This window comes from Poromitra crassiceps, assembly GCF_964638095.1.
Source record: "Poromitra crassiceps genome assembly, chromosome: 10".
Classification (NCBI taxonomy): domain Eukaryota; kingdom Metazoa; phylum Chordata; class Actinopteri; order Beryciformes; family Melamphaidae; genus Poromitra; species Poromitra crassiceps.
In genome coordinates this window covers 39,856,682-39,873,788 of record NC_139631.1, presented here as the reverse complement: position 1 = coordinate 39,873,788, position 17,107 = coordinate 39,856,682, and the positions used below count along the sequence as shown (strand labels likewise).

Here is a 17,107-nt window from a genome sequence, read left to right as displayed (position 1 = left end):
AGAAAAACGGGAAAACGTTTTTAGCAAAAAAAAAAAAAAAAAAGCTAAATTCATGGCAGGCCACTTAAAAACGGGCAGCGGGCCGCAGTTGGCCCGCGGGCCGTAGTTTGGCCACCCCTGCACATAGTCATGAACACACCAAAAGAAAGCAATCACTCACTGGTGTAAAGTACTGTCCTTGTGTTGGTGCTTGTTATTAACCCGTGAAGACATTTTCTCGTGGCAAGCGGAGAGAAGTTATCTGAGTGACATGATACCATTTAACCTTTGACCCCTGGCCTATCCAAGTTTCAAGTTGGTTTGGATGCCCATCAGCGACAGCATTGCAGCATTGTGTCTGACACATCATGCCGTATCTTCCATCCACGTTTCACAGGGGTGTTGAGGTAAATACACAGGTGGCTGAACTATCCAAGGTGAGTCGTTTACCCATCTTGTTTCCCCTCATTGATTGATACAGGTGATCTGAAAACAGGTGAGTAAACTCGGCCTCATTTCAAAGAGGCGGGTACACTGTGTTTACCCCCCACTACGCCCCTGACGTTTCCCTCCTGTCCGTGTATCAGGACACCTTGGCCAGCTGGCTGAGGCAGCTGTCCCTGTCCTGCCTGTTGAACAGTGATGCGATGGGAGGAGAGTAACGGTTGGGCTGCTCCTTCGCCTCCTGGAGACGCTGGCCCGTGGGTGTGTGCCTGAGGCCTTGTGGCAGCGGACAGTGGCCCACCTTAGGACTGCGGGGGATGACGACCGACAGAGGGGCGTGGGACACCGCCACCAGACCGCCCCCTACAGGAGAGATGTGGCTAGGACACGGGTAGGCGGTCTCACAGCTGTTGCTGCTGCTGCTGCTGTGCTCGGTGAAGCTGAGGCCGTTGGCCTTGAGTCTGATGGAGTCGGTGATGCTGTGGTGGAGCGAGTTGCGCGTGCTGCCGCCGCTCTCGAACTGCTCGCGGCGGCCCAGGACGTGCCGGCGGAGGATCTTCCGGAAGGTGAGTCGGAACTCGTGGATGCGGTAGGCGTAGATGAAGGGGTTGATGACGGAGTTGGCGTGGGAGAGGAGAATGGCCACGTACATGATCCAGACCGGAGGACGCTCGCACTCGGGGCAGAAGAGGGTGAAGCAGTTGATGATGTGTAAGGGCAGCCAGCACACGGCGAACAGCCCCACGATGATGGCCAGCGACTTGGCCGCCTGGATCTCCTTCTGCAGCGTGGAGCGCGACTTCTCCCCGTGAAAGGCTTTCAGCTCGATCAGCTTGAGCTGTTTGCGAGCCGCCATGAAGATGCACAAGTAGATGGCCAGCATCAGCAGCAGGGGGATCAGGACGCAGGCTAAGAAGTTGAAGTAGACCATGTACTCCATGACCACCACCTGCTCAAACAGGCACTTCATCAGGCCGGGCGGGCAGGTGCTGTTGAGCTGATGGGGGGACTTGTGCCAGCCCATCATGGGGGTCAGGCCGATGATGATGGACAAAATCCAGCAGATGGCGATGATCCCCTGAGCCCGCTGGCCTGTCACCAAGCTGTTGTATCTGAGATGGGGACAACACATACATCACACATTAGCTGCTGTCCTGTGTAGCTTATAATGAGTAGAGCAATGAGCATGGTACTGATGCTGCCAGGGTCAAGGGTAGGGATGATATGAGCTCAAAGTACAGTACGGTACAGCATCTACCAAAGTATCACACTATATGGTAAAAAACAAGTATTTTGCTTTGAAGAAAAATATAGAATAGAATAGAATAGAATAGAATAGAATAGAACTTCAATTTCCATGCGACCAGGGCTGGTGGTATTTAGTTTTGGTACAGATGTAAAAAGACACTGCTTCATAGTTACATCACACTACAATTTCACATTCTGTCCATAACAACACATCATCACATACATTCAGACTACATCAGCCAGTATACATTCAGATTACATCAGCCAGTAAACATTCAGACTACATCAGCCAGTAAACATTCAGACTACATCAGCCAGTAAACATTCAGACTACATCAGCCAGTAAACATTCAGACTACATCAGCCAGTAAACATTCAGACTACATCAGCCAGTAAACATTCAGATTACATCAGCCAGTAAACATTCAGACTACATCAGCCAGTAAACATTCAGACTACATCAGCCAGTAAACATTCAGACTACATCAGCCAGTAAACATTCAGACTACATCAGCCAGTAAACATTCAGACTACATCAGCCAGTAAACATTCAGACTACATCAGCCAGTAAACATTCAGACTACATCAGCCAGTAAACATACTGTAGTGCAATTGCCACAAACAATAACCAATTAAACAAATCCATAGACGGGATGCACATAAAAGCACATTCTGCTTCAGTACAGCAACGTGCAGTCCTGATGTGGAGAAAGCACATGATGCTCAGTACAGCAACGTGCAGTCCTGATGTGGAGAAAGCACATGATGCTCAGTACAGCAACGTGCAGTCCTGATGTGGAGATGCTGAACGGAGGGAGTTGTGTGTTCTTATCTCTGTGGGAAAGAAGGCGTTTCTAAAGCGAGTGACCTGAGATGCCTCCCAGAGGGAAGAGTCTGAAAGAGATGCTTTGCAGGATGGGAGAGGAGGTCTGAGATGATCTGTTTTGCAGGATGGAGAGGAGGTCTGAGATGATCTGTTTTGCAGGATGGAAGAGGAGGTCTGAGATGATCTGTTTTGCAGGATGGAAGAGGAGGTCTGAGATGATCTGTTTTGCAGGATGGAGAGGAGGTCTGAGATGATCTGTTTTGCAGGATGGAGAGGAGGTCTGAGATGATCTGTTTTGCAGGATGGAAGAGGAGGTCTGAGATGATCTGTTTTGCAGGATGGAGAGGAGGTCTGAGATGATCTGTTTTGCAGGATGGAGAGGAGGTCTGAGATGATCTGTTTTGCAGGATGGAGAGGAGGTCTGAGATGATCTGTTTTGCAGGATGGAGAGGAGGTCTGAGATGATCTGCTTTGCAGGATGGAAGAGGCGGTCTGAGATGATCTGTTTTGCAGGATGGAAGAGGAGGTCTGAGATGATCTGTTTTGCAGGATGGAAGAGGAGGTCTGAGATGATCTGCTTTGCAGGATGGAAGAGGAGGTCTGAGATGATTTGTTTTGCAGGATGGAAGAGGAGGTATGAGATGATCTGTTTTGCCCGTCTGAAGTGAAACTGAAACTAATAAGATCACGTTTACACAAGGGTCCTCCATTATGAACTGATGTGTAGTGGCGTGCGGTGCCGTGCATATTGTGCAAGACTGATCAGTGATGTCATGGGGGCACGCACACACACACACACACACACACACACACCCACACACCCACACACACACACACACACACACACTGATGATGTCATCAGTAATATTATAATGGGGCACGCGCACACACAAGGAGGCATTGTGACATCACTGACATTAAGTGAGCAACACACACACCCATGCGCCAATAGAGCAGGCGAGGCCACGCAGCAGCTGAGCTACGCTCAGTAGTACCTTAAAATGCTATATCATTTACATCCTTAGTAAGGGGTTTGTTTCACTGGGGACTCCCATACTTTATTTATTTATTTATTTATTTATATTTATTTTATTTATTTATTTGTTTGAGGAGCGCCCTGTTCACATTCACACACACATTCATACCTAGAAGCTGACCTGTTCACATTCACACACACATTCATACCTAGAAGCTGACCAGTTCACATTCACACACACATTCATACCTAGAAACTGACCTGTTCACATTCACACACACATTCATACCTAGAAACTGACCTGTTCACATTCACACACACATTCATACCTAGAAACTGACCTGTTCACATTCACACACACATTCATACCTAGAAACTGACCAGTTCACATTCACACACACATTCATACCTAGAAACTGACCTGTTCACATTCACACACACATTCATACCTAGAAGCTGACCTGTTCACATTCACACACACACAATTATACCTAGAAGCTGACCTGTTTACATTCACACACACATTCATACCTAGAAGCTTACCAGTTCACATTCCCACACACATTCATACCTAGAAGCTGACCAGTTCACATTCACACACACATTCATACCTAGAAGCTGACCAGTAGCCTACGAGCACAGTCCCATCTATTGGACACTGGAGCAGTTGGGGTTAAGGGCCCTGCTTTTCCCCTTTCCCCACCCAGACTTATCCTGCCGGTCCCAGGAATTGAACCGACAACCTTCCGGTCACAAGCTCGCATCTCTAACCTTTAGGCCACCACTTCCCATGTAAGGTGCTTTGGATAAGAGCATCATGTTACATAATAGCACATACAGTAGTTGCAGAATTCTACATTTTGGATATATGAAGTTCACCTCAGCTTCTAGTTGTTTCAGATGATTGCTCGGTGGAAGCGCTTCTCATCCAAGAACTAAAAGAGGGATAAACAATCACATTGTCGGAAGCCTTCAGAAGGAGAGTCTATTTTGAGTCTAGGCCTGTTGCACAGTGTGGGAGAGCAGCTGAGATATTTTGCTTGTTTCAATCACATTCTCAAGATGTTAAAGTGCAAAGGTTAATGTTGCAAAAACATGGCTCCACCTCAGGGACGCAGACACACAGTCAAACCAGCTCAGGAACCCCCTTAAGTATCTTCAGCAGAGGAGGGGAACTCTGTGAAAGCCCTTAAGTATCTTCAGCCGAGGAGGGGAACTGTGTGAAAGCCCTTAAGTATCTTCAGCAGAGGAGGGGAACTGTGTGAAAGCCCTTAAGTATCTTCAGCCGAGGAGGGGAACTGTGTGAAAGCCCTTAAGTATCTTCAGCAGAGGAGGGGAACTCTGTGAAACCCCTTAAGTATCTTCAGCAGAGGAGGGGAACTCTGTGAAAGCCCTTAAGTATCTTCAGCCGAGGAGGGGAACTCTGTGAAACCCCTTAAGTATCTTCAGCAGAGGATGGGAACTATGTGAAACCCCTTAAGTATCTTCAGCCGAGGAGGGGAACTGAGGGGAACTGTGTGAAACAGTGTTTGGGGTCAGGGAGCAGGGAATGTGGGGCTTGATGTGGATCTATAGGACAGCATGTTAATACGGTGAGGTCAGTATTTGGTCGATGCATCCAGTCATTTATATAAATGTCCTTTAGTGACAGTTTAAATATTTGTAGACATGCCACATCTTTGGAAAATGTTTAATGCTTAACTTAAAGTGACTTGCATAAACACGTTGTCTGACAAGCATGTTATTTTTGTCTGTGTTATTATAGGAAAGTTGAAGTTGGCGGTTCCACAGTCTGGATAAGCAATTAGTCCGAGCTGTTTAGCACTCCAGAGAGACTTGTCCTCATGGGAGAGTCCATATCTGGACAGTGGACACACTCCTCCAGCCAACGCGCTCTGCTTCAAATATTCTATCTTACTCACAGAAACGGAGGAATGTGATATATTGTAAAAGCTGTTTTGTAAGCACACCACTGCCTGGTAATAGTGAACAGATTGACCCAACACTTTGACCACGTGTGTACCTACTGTGTGCACGAGTTCTACTGCAAGATGACCCAACACTTTGACCACGTGTGTACCTACTGTGTGCACCAGTTCTACTGCAAGATAAACACTTTGACCACGTGTGTACCTACTGTGTGCACAAGTTCTACTGCAAGATAAACACTTTGACCACGTGTGTACCTACTGTGTGCATGAGTTCTACTGCAAGATAAACACTTTGACCACGTGTGTACCTACTGTGTGCACAAGTTCTACTGCAAGATAAACACTTTGACCACGTGTGTACCTACTGTGTGCACAAGTTCTACTGCAAGATAAGACCCAACACTTTGACCACGTGTGTACCTACTGTGTGGCCGAGTTCTACTGCAAGATAAACACTTTGACCACGTGTGTACCTACTGTGTGGCTGAGTTCTACTGCAAGATAAACACTTTGACCACGCGTGTACCTACTGTGTGCACAAGTTCTACTGCAAGATAAGACCCAACACTTTGACCACGTGTGTACCTACTGTGTGCACGAGTTCTACTGCAAGATAAACACTTTGACCACGCGTGTACTACCTACTGTGTGCACGAGTTCTCCTGCAAGATAAACACTTTGACCACGTGTGTACCTACTGTGTGCACGAGTTCTACTGCAAGATAAACACTTTGACCACGTGTGTACCTACTGTGTGCACCAGTTCTACTGCAAGATGACCCAACACTTTGACCACGTGTGTACCTACTGTGTGCACGAGTTCTACTGCAAGATAAACACTTTGACCACGTGTGTACCTACTGTGTGCACAAGTTCTACTGCAAGATAAACACTTTGACCACGTGTGTACCTACTGTGTGCACCAGTTCTCCTGCAAGATAAACACTTTGACCACGTGTGTACCTACTCTGTGCACAAGTTCTACTGCAAGATAAACACTTTGACCACGTGTGTACCTACTGTGTGCACCAGTTCTCCTGCAAGATAAACACTTTGACCACGTGTGTACCTACTGTGTGCACAAGTTCTACTGCAAGATAAACACTTTGACCATGTGTGTACCTACTGTGTGCACCAGTTCTCCTGCAAGATAAACACTTTGACCACGTGTGTACCTACTGTGTGCACCAGTTCTACTGCAAGATAAACACTTTGACCATGTGTGTACCTACTGTGTGCACCAGTTCTACTGCAAGATAAACACTTTGACCATGTGTGTACCTACTGTGTGCACAAGTTCTACTGCAAGATAAACACTTTGACCACGTGTGTACCTACTGTGTGCACAAGTTCTACTGCAAGATAAACACTTTGACCACGTGTGTACCTACTGTGTGCACAAGTTCTACTGCAAGATAAACACTTTGACCACGTGTGTACCTACTGTGTGCACAAGTTCTACTGCAAGATAAACACTTTGACCACGTGTGTACCTACTGTGTGCACCAGTTCTACTGCAAGATAAACACTTTGACCATGTGTGTACCTACTGTGTGCACCAGTTCTCCTGCAAGATAAACACTTTGACCACGTGTGTACCTACTGTGTGCACAAGTTCTACTGCAAGATAAGACAACAATGACTCCTGCTTTTGGACTTGTAAATTACAAGTGCATAACTTACAGACTGGTCTAAACTATCAATATTAAATCATCAACTTAGGTAAATGCTCTCTCCATGTTTTTAACCAATCAAATCAGCCTAGTCACCAGATTCAAATGTCAGCATTGCACGTTTATAGAATCCACGGAAATGTAGAATTAGGAACATTTCTGAACGGAAATACGTTGCAGATCACCTTTCTAGATATGTGAATATTAACGTTATACACGCCATAGATCAGGGGGGCGGGCAACATTTTTTTCCTGAGGGCCATACTGATTTACATCAAGTAAGCGAAGGGCCACACATTGGAGATTATACCTGCCAACATTTTCATGGGAGTCTCCTTATTTTTAACCCTCTCTCCCGCTGTGATTGGTAATTTCTTGTTAATCTCCTGATATAATAGTGATACAAATCCAATGGCTGTAGCAGATGAGATTTATTAACATAATTCTGCCTTTTATTGAGTTTTTGGGGGTCGTTTTGTTTTTCTTTGAGTCCGGCCGTGGTGCCGCATTTTGCCCCAGGGCCACAAGAAATGACTGTAGAACAGTCCTTTCTTACACATGAGATTACTTTGAGCCTTTTAGTCATAAAGATTATTGAAAGATATTCCATATTCCAGACAGAAGTGGAGTATTGGCCAGAATGACATGAACATTTGGACACTTATTCAGCGGGTATCTTGCATGTTGCGTTCAGGTGCACTGTAAAAAAAAAATTTTTAACACATTGACTGCCAGCCGTTTTTTTTTTGCTGTAGGTAGCTTTTGCCAAGCCGTTTTTTTGAGGATTCTGGCTCATTTTACAAGAGCCGAGGATTCTTTTCTGCTTGGAGTTTGTCAACACAAAGTTCACAAAAGTACTAATAGAATGTGTGCTTTCTCTGTCTAAAAGAGTTAGTTTGTAGAGTTAGTAGTTATGTAGATATTAGCCGTTGAGTACAGCATGGTTTTAGCGTCTGAGAGTGAAAGCTGAGATAATCGCAGTTTTGTGAAATTCAATCAAACAGGCAGAACAGTCACTTTAACCATTTATTTTTGGCATCAGTGAGAGATCAGACATCCAAACAATATAGTTCCGAACGCCCTCTCCTTCAACTCCTCCCTCCGTGGGCGTGTCTAGTGGCTTTCAGCCTGCGTTTGTCACAAGCGAGTGCTCTGCTGCTGGGAGTTTGAGCAGCCTCCCTCCCTGGCAGCGAGTTTGAGCAGCCTCCCTCCCTGGCAGCGAGTGTGGATAGGTCTCACTCGTCTCTTGGGTTTGAGAGCCCCGATGAAGCCCCGTGCGACTCTAGGCTTTATGCTGCTCACCCAGTCCATTTCTGGAACCCCCCACCGCAGCAGCGCGAAAGCGTCCCCGCCTACAGTATGAGAATGAGGCTCGTTCGTTTCTGACTGTAAAATCGCCAAGCCATTTCCTTGAGAATGGAGGAAGCAGCCGCGGGAGGCGGCTGCTTTTGGTTGACTTTATCTCTGTCGGGAGAGGACCGTCGCCACCTAGCTGGTCGGTAAAATAGATTATACACATTCAATACTTCCAATATCTCCATAGGAGACGCGGGGGGCATTGATCCACGTAGCACCGTCAAAAAAAAAAAAAAGATTTTTTTGACGTATTAATACGTCAATGGCAGTGAACCGCTGGATTTTTTTTGACGTATTAATACGTCAGTGGCAGTCAACGTGTTAATATATGTATATATTTTTTTCTTTTTTCTTTTTTTTTGCAATTCCATCGCGGGCCACACAGGGGGTATTTTGCCCATGTGTGTCATAGAGTCTAATGATGTGTATAACGTTAATATTGACGTTCATGAGTGTCTCCTGTTGAAGTATGTCGTGGGCGCCTAACAGCACAGGCACACTGGAAACGGATCCGACACGGAAGCGAGGCGAAGCAAGAGAGCGCCAGTTTGACTACTGAGCGACGCATGTTGTGTTTCTACTTTCAGTTTTAACCCCAACCATAACCCCAACCATAACCAAGTTACCTTGTTGCCTAAACCCAACCAAGTTGGTTTACTTGCCTAAACATAACCAACATTGTTTGATTAACGTTGGAAAGGCAGCGAGGCAACTTTTTTGTTTCAAATTTGCTTTCGAGATTGTAGCCACGTTTTCAGACATCTGACGTATTTTCGTTCAGAAATGTTCATATTTTACATTTCTGCAGATTCCAAAGAACATACACAGCCGACATTTTATTCTGGCGATTGAGTTGATCAACTCCACCCAAAAGGTTTCTCCTCTTCCACTGACCTGAGAGGTAACTTGATGGCGATGTAGCGGTCGATGGCGATGGCCAGCAGGCTGAAGATGGAGCTCTGGGTGAGCACCAGCACAAAGCAGACGATGAACAGGCAGCCGTAGAAGTTGGAGCAGAAGCCCGTGCTGATGGCCATGGCGAAGGGGATGGCCAGCACGCCCACGGCGATGTCGGCCACCGCCAGCGACACCACGAAGAAGTTGGTGATGCTCTGCAGGTTGCTGTTGAGGCCCACGGCCCAGCACACCAGCACATTGCCCAGCACGGAGAAGGCAGCGATCAGCAGCTCCAGCAGCATGTACAGGGCAGACCAGGGGTCAGAGTGCATGGTGACGCTGACGAGGAGGAGGGAGCACGCCTCGCCTCAACCACCATCGCTGCAGCCCGGCAGCCGCTGCTCACAGAGTTCCTACGCAGGATGGAGAAGTAGAAAGATTTAAGTCCGACCGACTGACTTAAGAGTGACTTATTGAGCTGCTGTTCGCGGCTAAAAAGAAAAGAGAGTATGACATATTATTTGTGTTTAGTGTTTAGACTAGTGCCTCTATTCTGTTTTCTCAAATATAAAATGCTGAATTTCTACCAAATAAATGGATGATATAAGCAGAGTGTTTTTCATGTTGTTTGGAGCAGGCAGCCAACATGTTGATGACTGTGAGAGAGAGTGTGGACTGAACGGCCACAACGGCTAAATGCAAGTTTTCTGAGGGCTGGCTTGATGATCCCAAATATAAAGGCTGGTTGGCTAAGAAGCAGTGGTTCTCAAAGTGTCTGGGGACCTCCAAGCGTCCTTGAGGTTGTTCCAGGCAGAGATGCTCACAAGTCAATTTTTGCAAGTCTAAGTCAAGTCTCAAGTCTTTGAGCTCAAGTCCAAGTCAAGTCTCAAGTCTTTGAGGGGCAAGTCCAAGTCAAGTCTCAAGTCTTTGGTCACAAGTCCAAGTCAAGTCTCAAGTCTCTTATGGATGAGGGTTCTATCATCTGCTGCATGCCATCCAGTCTGCTTAGAACACTGCATAGCTCAAACCAAGGAATTCAAAGCATGTACTGTATTATCCTCACTCCTTTATCTATTAGCATACAGTATCAGCATTGATTGGATGACATCACTATAGAGTTCCTTAATGTTAATGCACCAAAAAAATAAAAAATAAAAATAAAGATTGTTCACAAGTCCCAAACCTCAAGTCCAAGTCAAGTCTCAAGTCTTTGAGGACGAGTCTCAAGTCAAGTCTCAAGTCACTGTGAGTGAGACTTAAGTGCGACTCAAGTCCAAGTCTCAAGTCCAAGTCCCCATCTCTGGTTCCAGGGGGGTCTCCAGCAAAAAGGGGAACAATTTATTTTCACTATAATTCCATCCATAAGTAACACAATGACAGAACAAATGGTAAATGGACTGTATTTATAGAGCGCATTTTATATAGTCTATAGACCAATGGTTCTCAAATGGGGGTCCGGGGACCCCCAGGGGTCCGTGGCACTTTGCCAGGGGGTCCGCGATAAGTTTTCAGGAAAATAAAAATACAAACTTTTTTTGTGTGCAAAAGCTTCGTAGTTCAACGAAAATATTTGATGCTTTAAATCTAAAATGGTTCATGGATTACATTCTAATCGAACAAACCTATCAATTTAAAACTCAAGCACGTTACCGTGGAAACAATTTCAAAATTCCAAAATCACACATCAGATTGAGGGGGTCCCCGGTATATTTTCTATCATGTAAGGGGTCTTTGGCTGAAAAACATTTGAGAACCTCTGCTATAGCCAAAGCCTTGTTTTGGTCATGGGTTTCATATACTTTCTGTAATCAAACAAACACTTTCTGTAATAAAACATCTACAAGCACAAATCTTATCAGATGGGGGACCTTGGGAGACAATCTTATCAGTCTAATTCATGTCAGTTTAGGGGTCGTTGACATGAAAAAGTTAGAGAACCACTGGCCTAAGGATTCCAGATAGGAAAAGAAAGCTAGATGCAACCTTTGTGTAAAATGGTTTGACATCTCCAACATGGGGGAGGCGGTAATAGTAAGCCATATGGTAATAGTAAGGTAATAGTAAGCCATAGTGTAAATACGGTAGTAAGGTAATAGTAAGCCATATGGTAATAGTAAGGTAATAGTAAGCCATATGGTAAATAGTAAGGTAATAGTAAGCCATATGGTAATAGTAAGGTAATAGTAAGCCATATGGTAAATAGTAAGGTAATAGTAAGGTAATAGTAAGCCATATGGTAATAGTAAGCCATATGCAAGGGCATAAGCACTGTAGTCTTGTCACAGCATCCTCTGCACCCAGAGACACAATGTTTTTGGCCCAACCCAACGGGAGAACTAGACCACAACATGTAATGAACTTGTCTGGTTGGTTAATTGATCTGTATGAGCTTTTCTGGCAATTATTTGACAACATAATCGTCATGTTAACAGTTGTATTTTAAAGCCATTCATTTACATAATAAACATCTAGTTATTTGTACTCAGGTGTCAGATATGGTCTGAAAAATCTACTGAGAAGTCTGGAGATTTTAGTCTGGAGAAGCATGGAATTTTGAAATGGAAAATATGTGCTGACCTCAGCCTCCAAGCCCCCAGCTCAGCAGCACCTCCAGGAACATCCACTAGACTTCCCCGGACCAGCTCTCTCTCTCAGGTCAGAACCAGCTCTCTCTCTCAGGTCAGAAGCAGTCCTCTCTCTCAGGTCAGAAGCAGTCCTCTCTCTCAGGTCAGAACCAGCTCTCTCTCTCAGGTCAGAACCAGCTCTCTCTCTCAGGTCAGAAGCAGTCCTCTCTCTCAGGTCAGAACCAGCTCTCTCTCTCAGGTCAGAAGCAGTCCTCTCTCTCAAGTCATAACCAGCTCTCTCTCTCAGGTCAGAAGCAGTCCTCTCTCTCAGGTCAGAACCAGCTCTCTCTCTCAGGTCAGAAGCAGTCCTCTCTCTCAGGTCAGAAGCAGCTCTCTCTCTCAGGTCAGAAGCAGCTCTCTCTCTCAGGTCAGAAGCAGTCCTCTCTCTCAAGTCAGAACCAGCTCTCTCTCTCAGGTCAGAAGCAGTCCTCTCTCTCAGGTCAGAAGCAGTCCTCTCTCTCAGGTCAGAAGCAGTCCTCTCTCTCAGGTCAGAAGCAGTCCTCTCTCTCAGGTCAGAAGCAGTCCTCTCTCTCAGGTCAGAAGCAGCTCTCTCTCTCAGGTCAGAAGCAGTCCTCTCTCTCAGGTCAGAAGCAGTCCTCTCTCTCAGGTCAGAAGCAGTCCTCTCTCTCAGGTCAGAAGCAGTCCTCTCTCTCAGGTCAGAAGCAGTCCTCTCTCTCAGGTCAGAAGCAGTCCTCTCTCTCGTCAGACGCTTTCTCGGAGGGTTTACTCGACCACGGATGCGGCGTTGTTGCTCAGTTCACAGCCAGGCTCCATGCTGGTCTTCCAGCTCTCCTCTGCTGTCTGTCTGTCTGTCCCCTCCTGAGTGCTTCACCAGGCAGGGCCTTTTCCCACGGGCGTCTCCAGGGTCTGAGAGCATGCCAGGAACACGCATCACATGAACGTCACGCGGCTGCTTGCTGCAGATAAAGAGGTGCAGAAGTGAAAGAGACAGAAATAGAGGAAACACTTTTTTTTTTGTTTAACAGGAAGAGAAAACGGCATTGCAACATCGCACTTTGCCTCAGCGAGCCAGAAGCGACAGTATTGTAGGACGTAGTGAAACTTTCGCTTCACTATCACTACTGATCATATCTGGTAGTATTTCCACAAAAACATCAAGGGGAGTTCTGATGGTAAAAATAAATATCATTGTTATTTTAATGCTAAGATGACGCTCTGCGATGACGGTTAGACCAATGTATCGGTTTGCCGATATATCAGGCCGATGTTGGCCTTTTCTTCGTTATGATGATGATGCAATATGATGGAAGTTCCTTCCTGACCACAGCTGCAGTCTGCAAACCACAGTCTGCAAAACACACACAGTCTGCAAAAGCTGCAATGTAGCCTTGTCATCTTTGCACATTTTACTTGTCTTCATCTAATTGTTATATTGTGTGTGTTTTTTTTATAGAAATACAATCTTCTTTTTCTTCTTGTAAAGGCAGTAATGTATCCCACCCTCCAATTTATTATTATTATTGTATTATTATTATTATTATTATTATTATTATTATTATTATTATTATTATTATTATTATTACTACTACTACTACTACTACTACTACTACTATTACTATACTCCCTCTGTGGTATATAAGGAAATAGTACCTCAGATATTTCACTTTACTAAGGGTACTTGAGAATGACTGATGGAGAAGGCACATATTTTTTGTGACACATAGGCTACGTAACTTCTATTCTATTTTATTCTATTTCATTGTTATGGAACAGTCCTATGTCTCTTATAAATATATATATATATAAATATAAAGCAACTGTAGCATGTCCCAATTTCCCCCTCGGGGATCAATAAAGTTTTTCCGATTCTGATTCTGATTAAAATTGCACACCCAAATGTCATCAGCCTCGGTTTCAGTATAGGGTTTGGTCTATACTGAAAATAGAATGCAGGGGGAAACAGTACTTGGGCATAGAAATGGTCAAATTTAAAGATATTGATATCAGCACAAAATATCAACATCTTCAGTACAAACATATCGGTATCGGCATTGGCCCTCCAAAACTATTATACTACTATAAATATTGGTGGAAGAGTCCAAGGGCTCTATTTTCCCCCTGTCCTTAAATTTGCGTTTATGGCTGGGCGCAGCGCTATTAGTGGGCGTGGTCACACGCATTCCCTAATTTTTCCTTGACGCTAAAAGCCAGAATGTGCGGCGCTAACCATTTAACCACGCCTTTTTAAGCGTAGAATTATTCACAAGTGTTAGATTGATGATCTCCAGTAAACCAATCACATTCTTCCCTTCCCAGCTCCGATCCGCGGAGCGACTCCAGTCCGGTCAGAAAAGCCCTAGAAGCCAAAATCATGTAAGTCAGGAGGGGATGAGAAGATGACTGGCAAAGATGTGAAAGAGAAAGTGAGAGAGAGCGAGAGAGGGGGAGAGAGAGACAGAGAGACAGAGAGGGAGTGAGAGAGAGAGAGAGAGAGAGAGAGAGAGAGAGTGAGTGAGTGAGAGAGAGAGAGAGAGAGAGAGAGAGAGAGAGGGAGAGAGAGAGAGAGAGAGAGAGAGAGAGAGAGAGAGAGAGAGAGAGGGAGAGAGAGAGAGGGGGAGAGAGAGACAGAAGCCGTTTTCCCACATGCGCTTTATACCGGGAAATGACCAGAAAGCGGTGTAATGTCTTGGAGTGTGAAAGTTGTTTTCTGGTATAAGCGCGACCCCGTCATCGCGGACATTTCACCAGTTCCTAGGTTGTCATAAGAGCGGTATGGCTGCTTCATGTGTGGGCGTGCTCCTCCCCCCCCCACCCCCCCCCCCCCCCCCCCCCCCCTCTGCTCGCACTCTGGCCAGAGTTCAGTCCAGCCCGACAGGGAAACAGGCAGCGAAAAGAGAGAGTGATTGAGAGTGAGAGGGAGAGAGTGAGTGAGAGAGAGAGTGCAAGTGAATATGAGAGAGAGAGAGAGAGAGAGAGAGAGAGAGAGAGAGAGGGGGGGGAGTCTGTATATCAGACGAGCATGCAGACACAACTGAGAGTTGCTTTGGAAAGGCATGTCCGCAAAATAGACGCCGTGGGTGCATCCCCGACCCCGGCGCACTGAATAAGGCCTGGTTTTGAAAAGTGTTAACCGTCAAGATTAACGCCCATTGGGAAGATCGCTTTAGGCTGGTATTTAAGGCTGAAACGCCCATTCTGGCCTATTCTGGCACTGTGCCACGCCTCTTCAGTGTAAAGTGCATTTCGGGGCGTAAAAACATGACGGTATCCTCCCGAGTCAGCGGTAGTCAGGTGTAAATCTTGCTTTTTGCGTTTAAGGCCAGTTTAGCGCCTAAGGCCACTTTAAGGCCAGGGGGAGAATAGAGCCCTTAACTCTGTAGGATTTCTGTTGCTGGTGACATCGATGAACACACCCTCCTGACCTCTGCAGAGAGGGAGAACAGTCTGTATGGAGGACATCAGTGTAGGATGTAGACTACATGCAGAGAGGGAGAATGGTCTGTATGGAGGACATCAGTGTAGGATGTAGGCTACATGCAGAGAGGGAGAATAGTCTGTATGGAGGACATCAGTGTAGGATGTAGGCTACATGCAGAGAGGGAGAATAGTCTGTATGGAGGACATCAGTGTAGGATGTAGGCTACATGCAGAGAGGGAGAATGGTCTGTATGGAGGACATCAGTGTAGGATGTAGGCTACATGCAGAGAGGGAGAATAGTCTGTATGGAGGACATCAGTGTAGGATGTAGGCTACATGCAGAGAGGGAGAATAGTCTGTATGGAGGACATCAGTGTAGGATGTAGGCTACATGCAGAGAGGGAGAATAGTCTGTATGGAGGACATCAGTGTAGGATGTAGGCTACATGCAGAGAGGGAGAATAGTCTGTATGGAGGACATCAGTGTAGGATGTAGGCTACATGCAGAGAGGGAGAATAGTCTGTATGGAGGACATCAGTGTAGGATGTAGGCTACATGCAGAGAGGGAGAATGGTCTGTATGGAGGACATCAGTGTAGGATGTAGGCTACATGCAGAGAGGGAGAATAGTCTGTATGGAGGACATCAGTGTAGGATGTAGGCTACATGCAGAGAGGGAGAATGGTCTGTATGGAGGACATCAGTGTAGGATGTAGGCTACATGCAGAGAGGGAGAATAGTCTGTATGGAGGACATCAGTGTAGGATGTAGACTACATGCAGAGAGGGAGAATAGTCTGTATGGAGGACATCAGTGTAGGATGTAGACTACATGCAGAGAGGGAGAATAGTCTGTATGGAGGACATCAGTGTAGGATGTAGGCTACATGCAGAGAGGCAGAATGGTCTGTATGGAGGACATCAGTGTAGGATGTAGGCTACATGCAGAGAGGGAGAATAGTCTGTATGGAGGACATCAGTGTAGGATGTAAACTACATGCAGAGAGGCAGAATGGTCTGTATGGAGGACATCAGTGTAGGATGTAGGCTACATGCAGAGAGGCAGAATGGTCTGTATGGAGGACATCAGTGTAGGATGTAGACTACATGCAGAGAGGGAGAATGGTCTGTATGGAGGACAGCACATCAGTGTAGGATGTAGACTACATGCAGAGAGGCAGAATAGTCTGTATGGAGGACATCAGTGTAGGATGTAGACTACATGCAGAGAGGGAGAATAGTCTGTATAGAGGACATCAGTGTAGGATGTAGGCTACATGCAGAGAGGGAGAATGGTCTGTATGGAGGACATCAGTGTAGGATGTAGGCTACATGCAGAGAGGGAGAATGGTCTGTATGGAGGACATCAGTGTAGGATGTAGGCTACATGCAGAGAGGGAGAATGGTCTGTATGGAGGACATCAGTGTAGGATGTAGGCTACATGCAGAGAGGGAGAATAGTCTGTATGGAGGACATCAGTGTAGGATGTAGGCTACATGCAGAGAGGGAGAATGGTCTGTATGGAGGACATCAGTGTAGGATGTAGGCTACATGCAGAGAGGGAGAATAGTCTGTATAGAGGACATCAGTGTAGGATGTAGGCTACATGCAGAGAGGGAGAATAGTCTGTATGGAGGACAGGACATCAGTATGTTAACCGTATGTGTCCTGGTCACTGCACTAGTGCCTCCTCTGGTCGGTCGGCGGGCCTGTTTGGGGGGGAGGTAACTGGGGATACGATACGATACGATATACTTTATTGTCAGTTCACACT

General features: G+C 46.0%; 1 protein-coding gene across 1 annotated transcript; it reads right to left on the bottom strand.

The window, feature by feature from the left end:
• Nucleotides 1–12,346, bottom strand: LOC310783502 (adenosine receptor A2b-like). The gene is made up of 3 exons (XM_083644379.1): nt 11,908–12,346; nt 9,328–9,743; nt 1–1,535 (listed from the first exon to the last, which is right to left on the bottom strand). The coding sequence occupies exons 2-3, from the start codon at nt 9,660–9,662 to the stop codon at nt 563–565; spliced, it is 1,308 nt and encodes a 435-aa protein (XP_083500505.1). The 5' UTR covers nt 9,663–9,743; nt 11,908–12,346; the 3' UTR covers nt 1–562.
• Nucleotides 12,347–17,107: the final 4,761 nt, after the last annotated feature.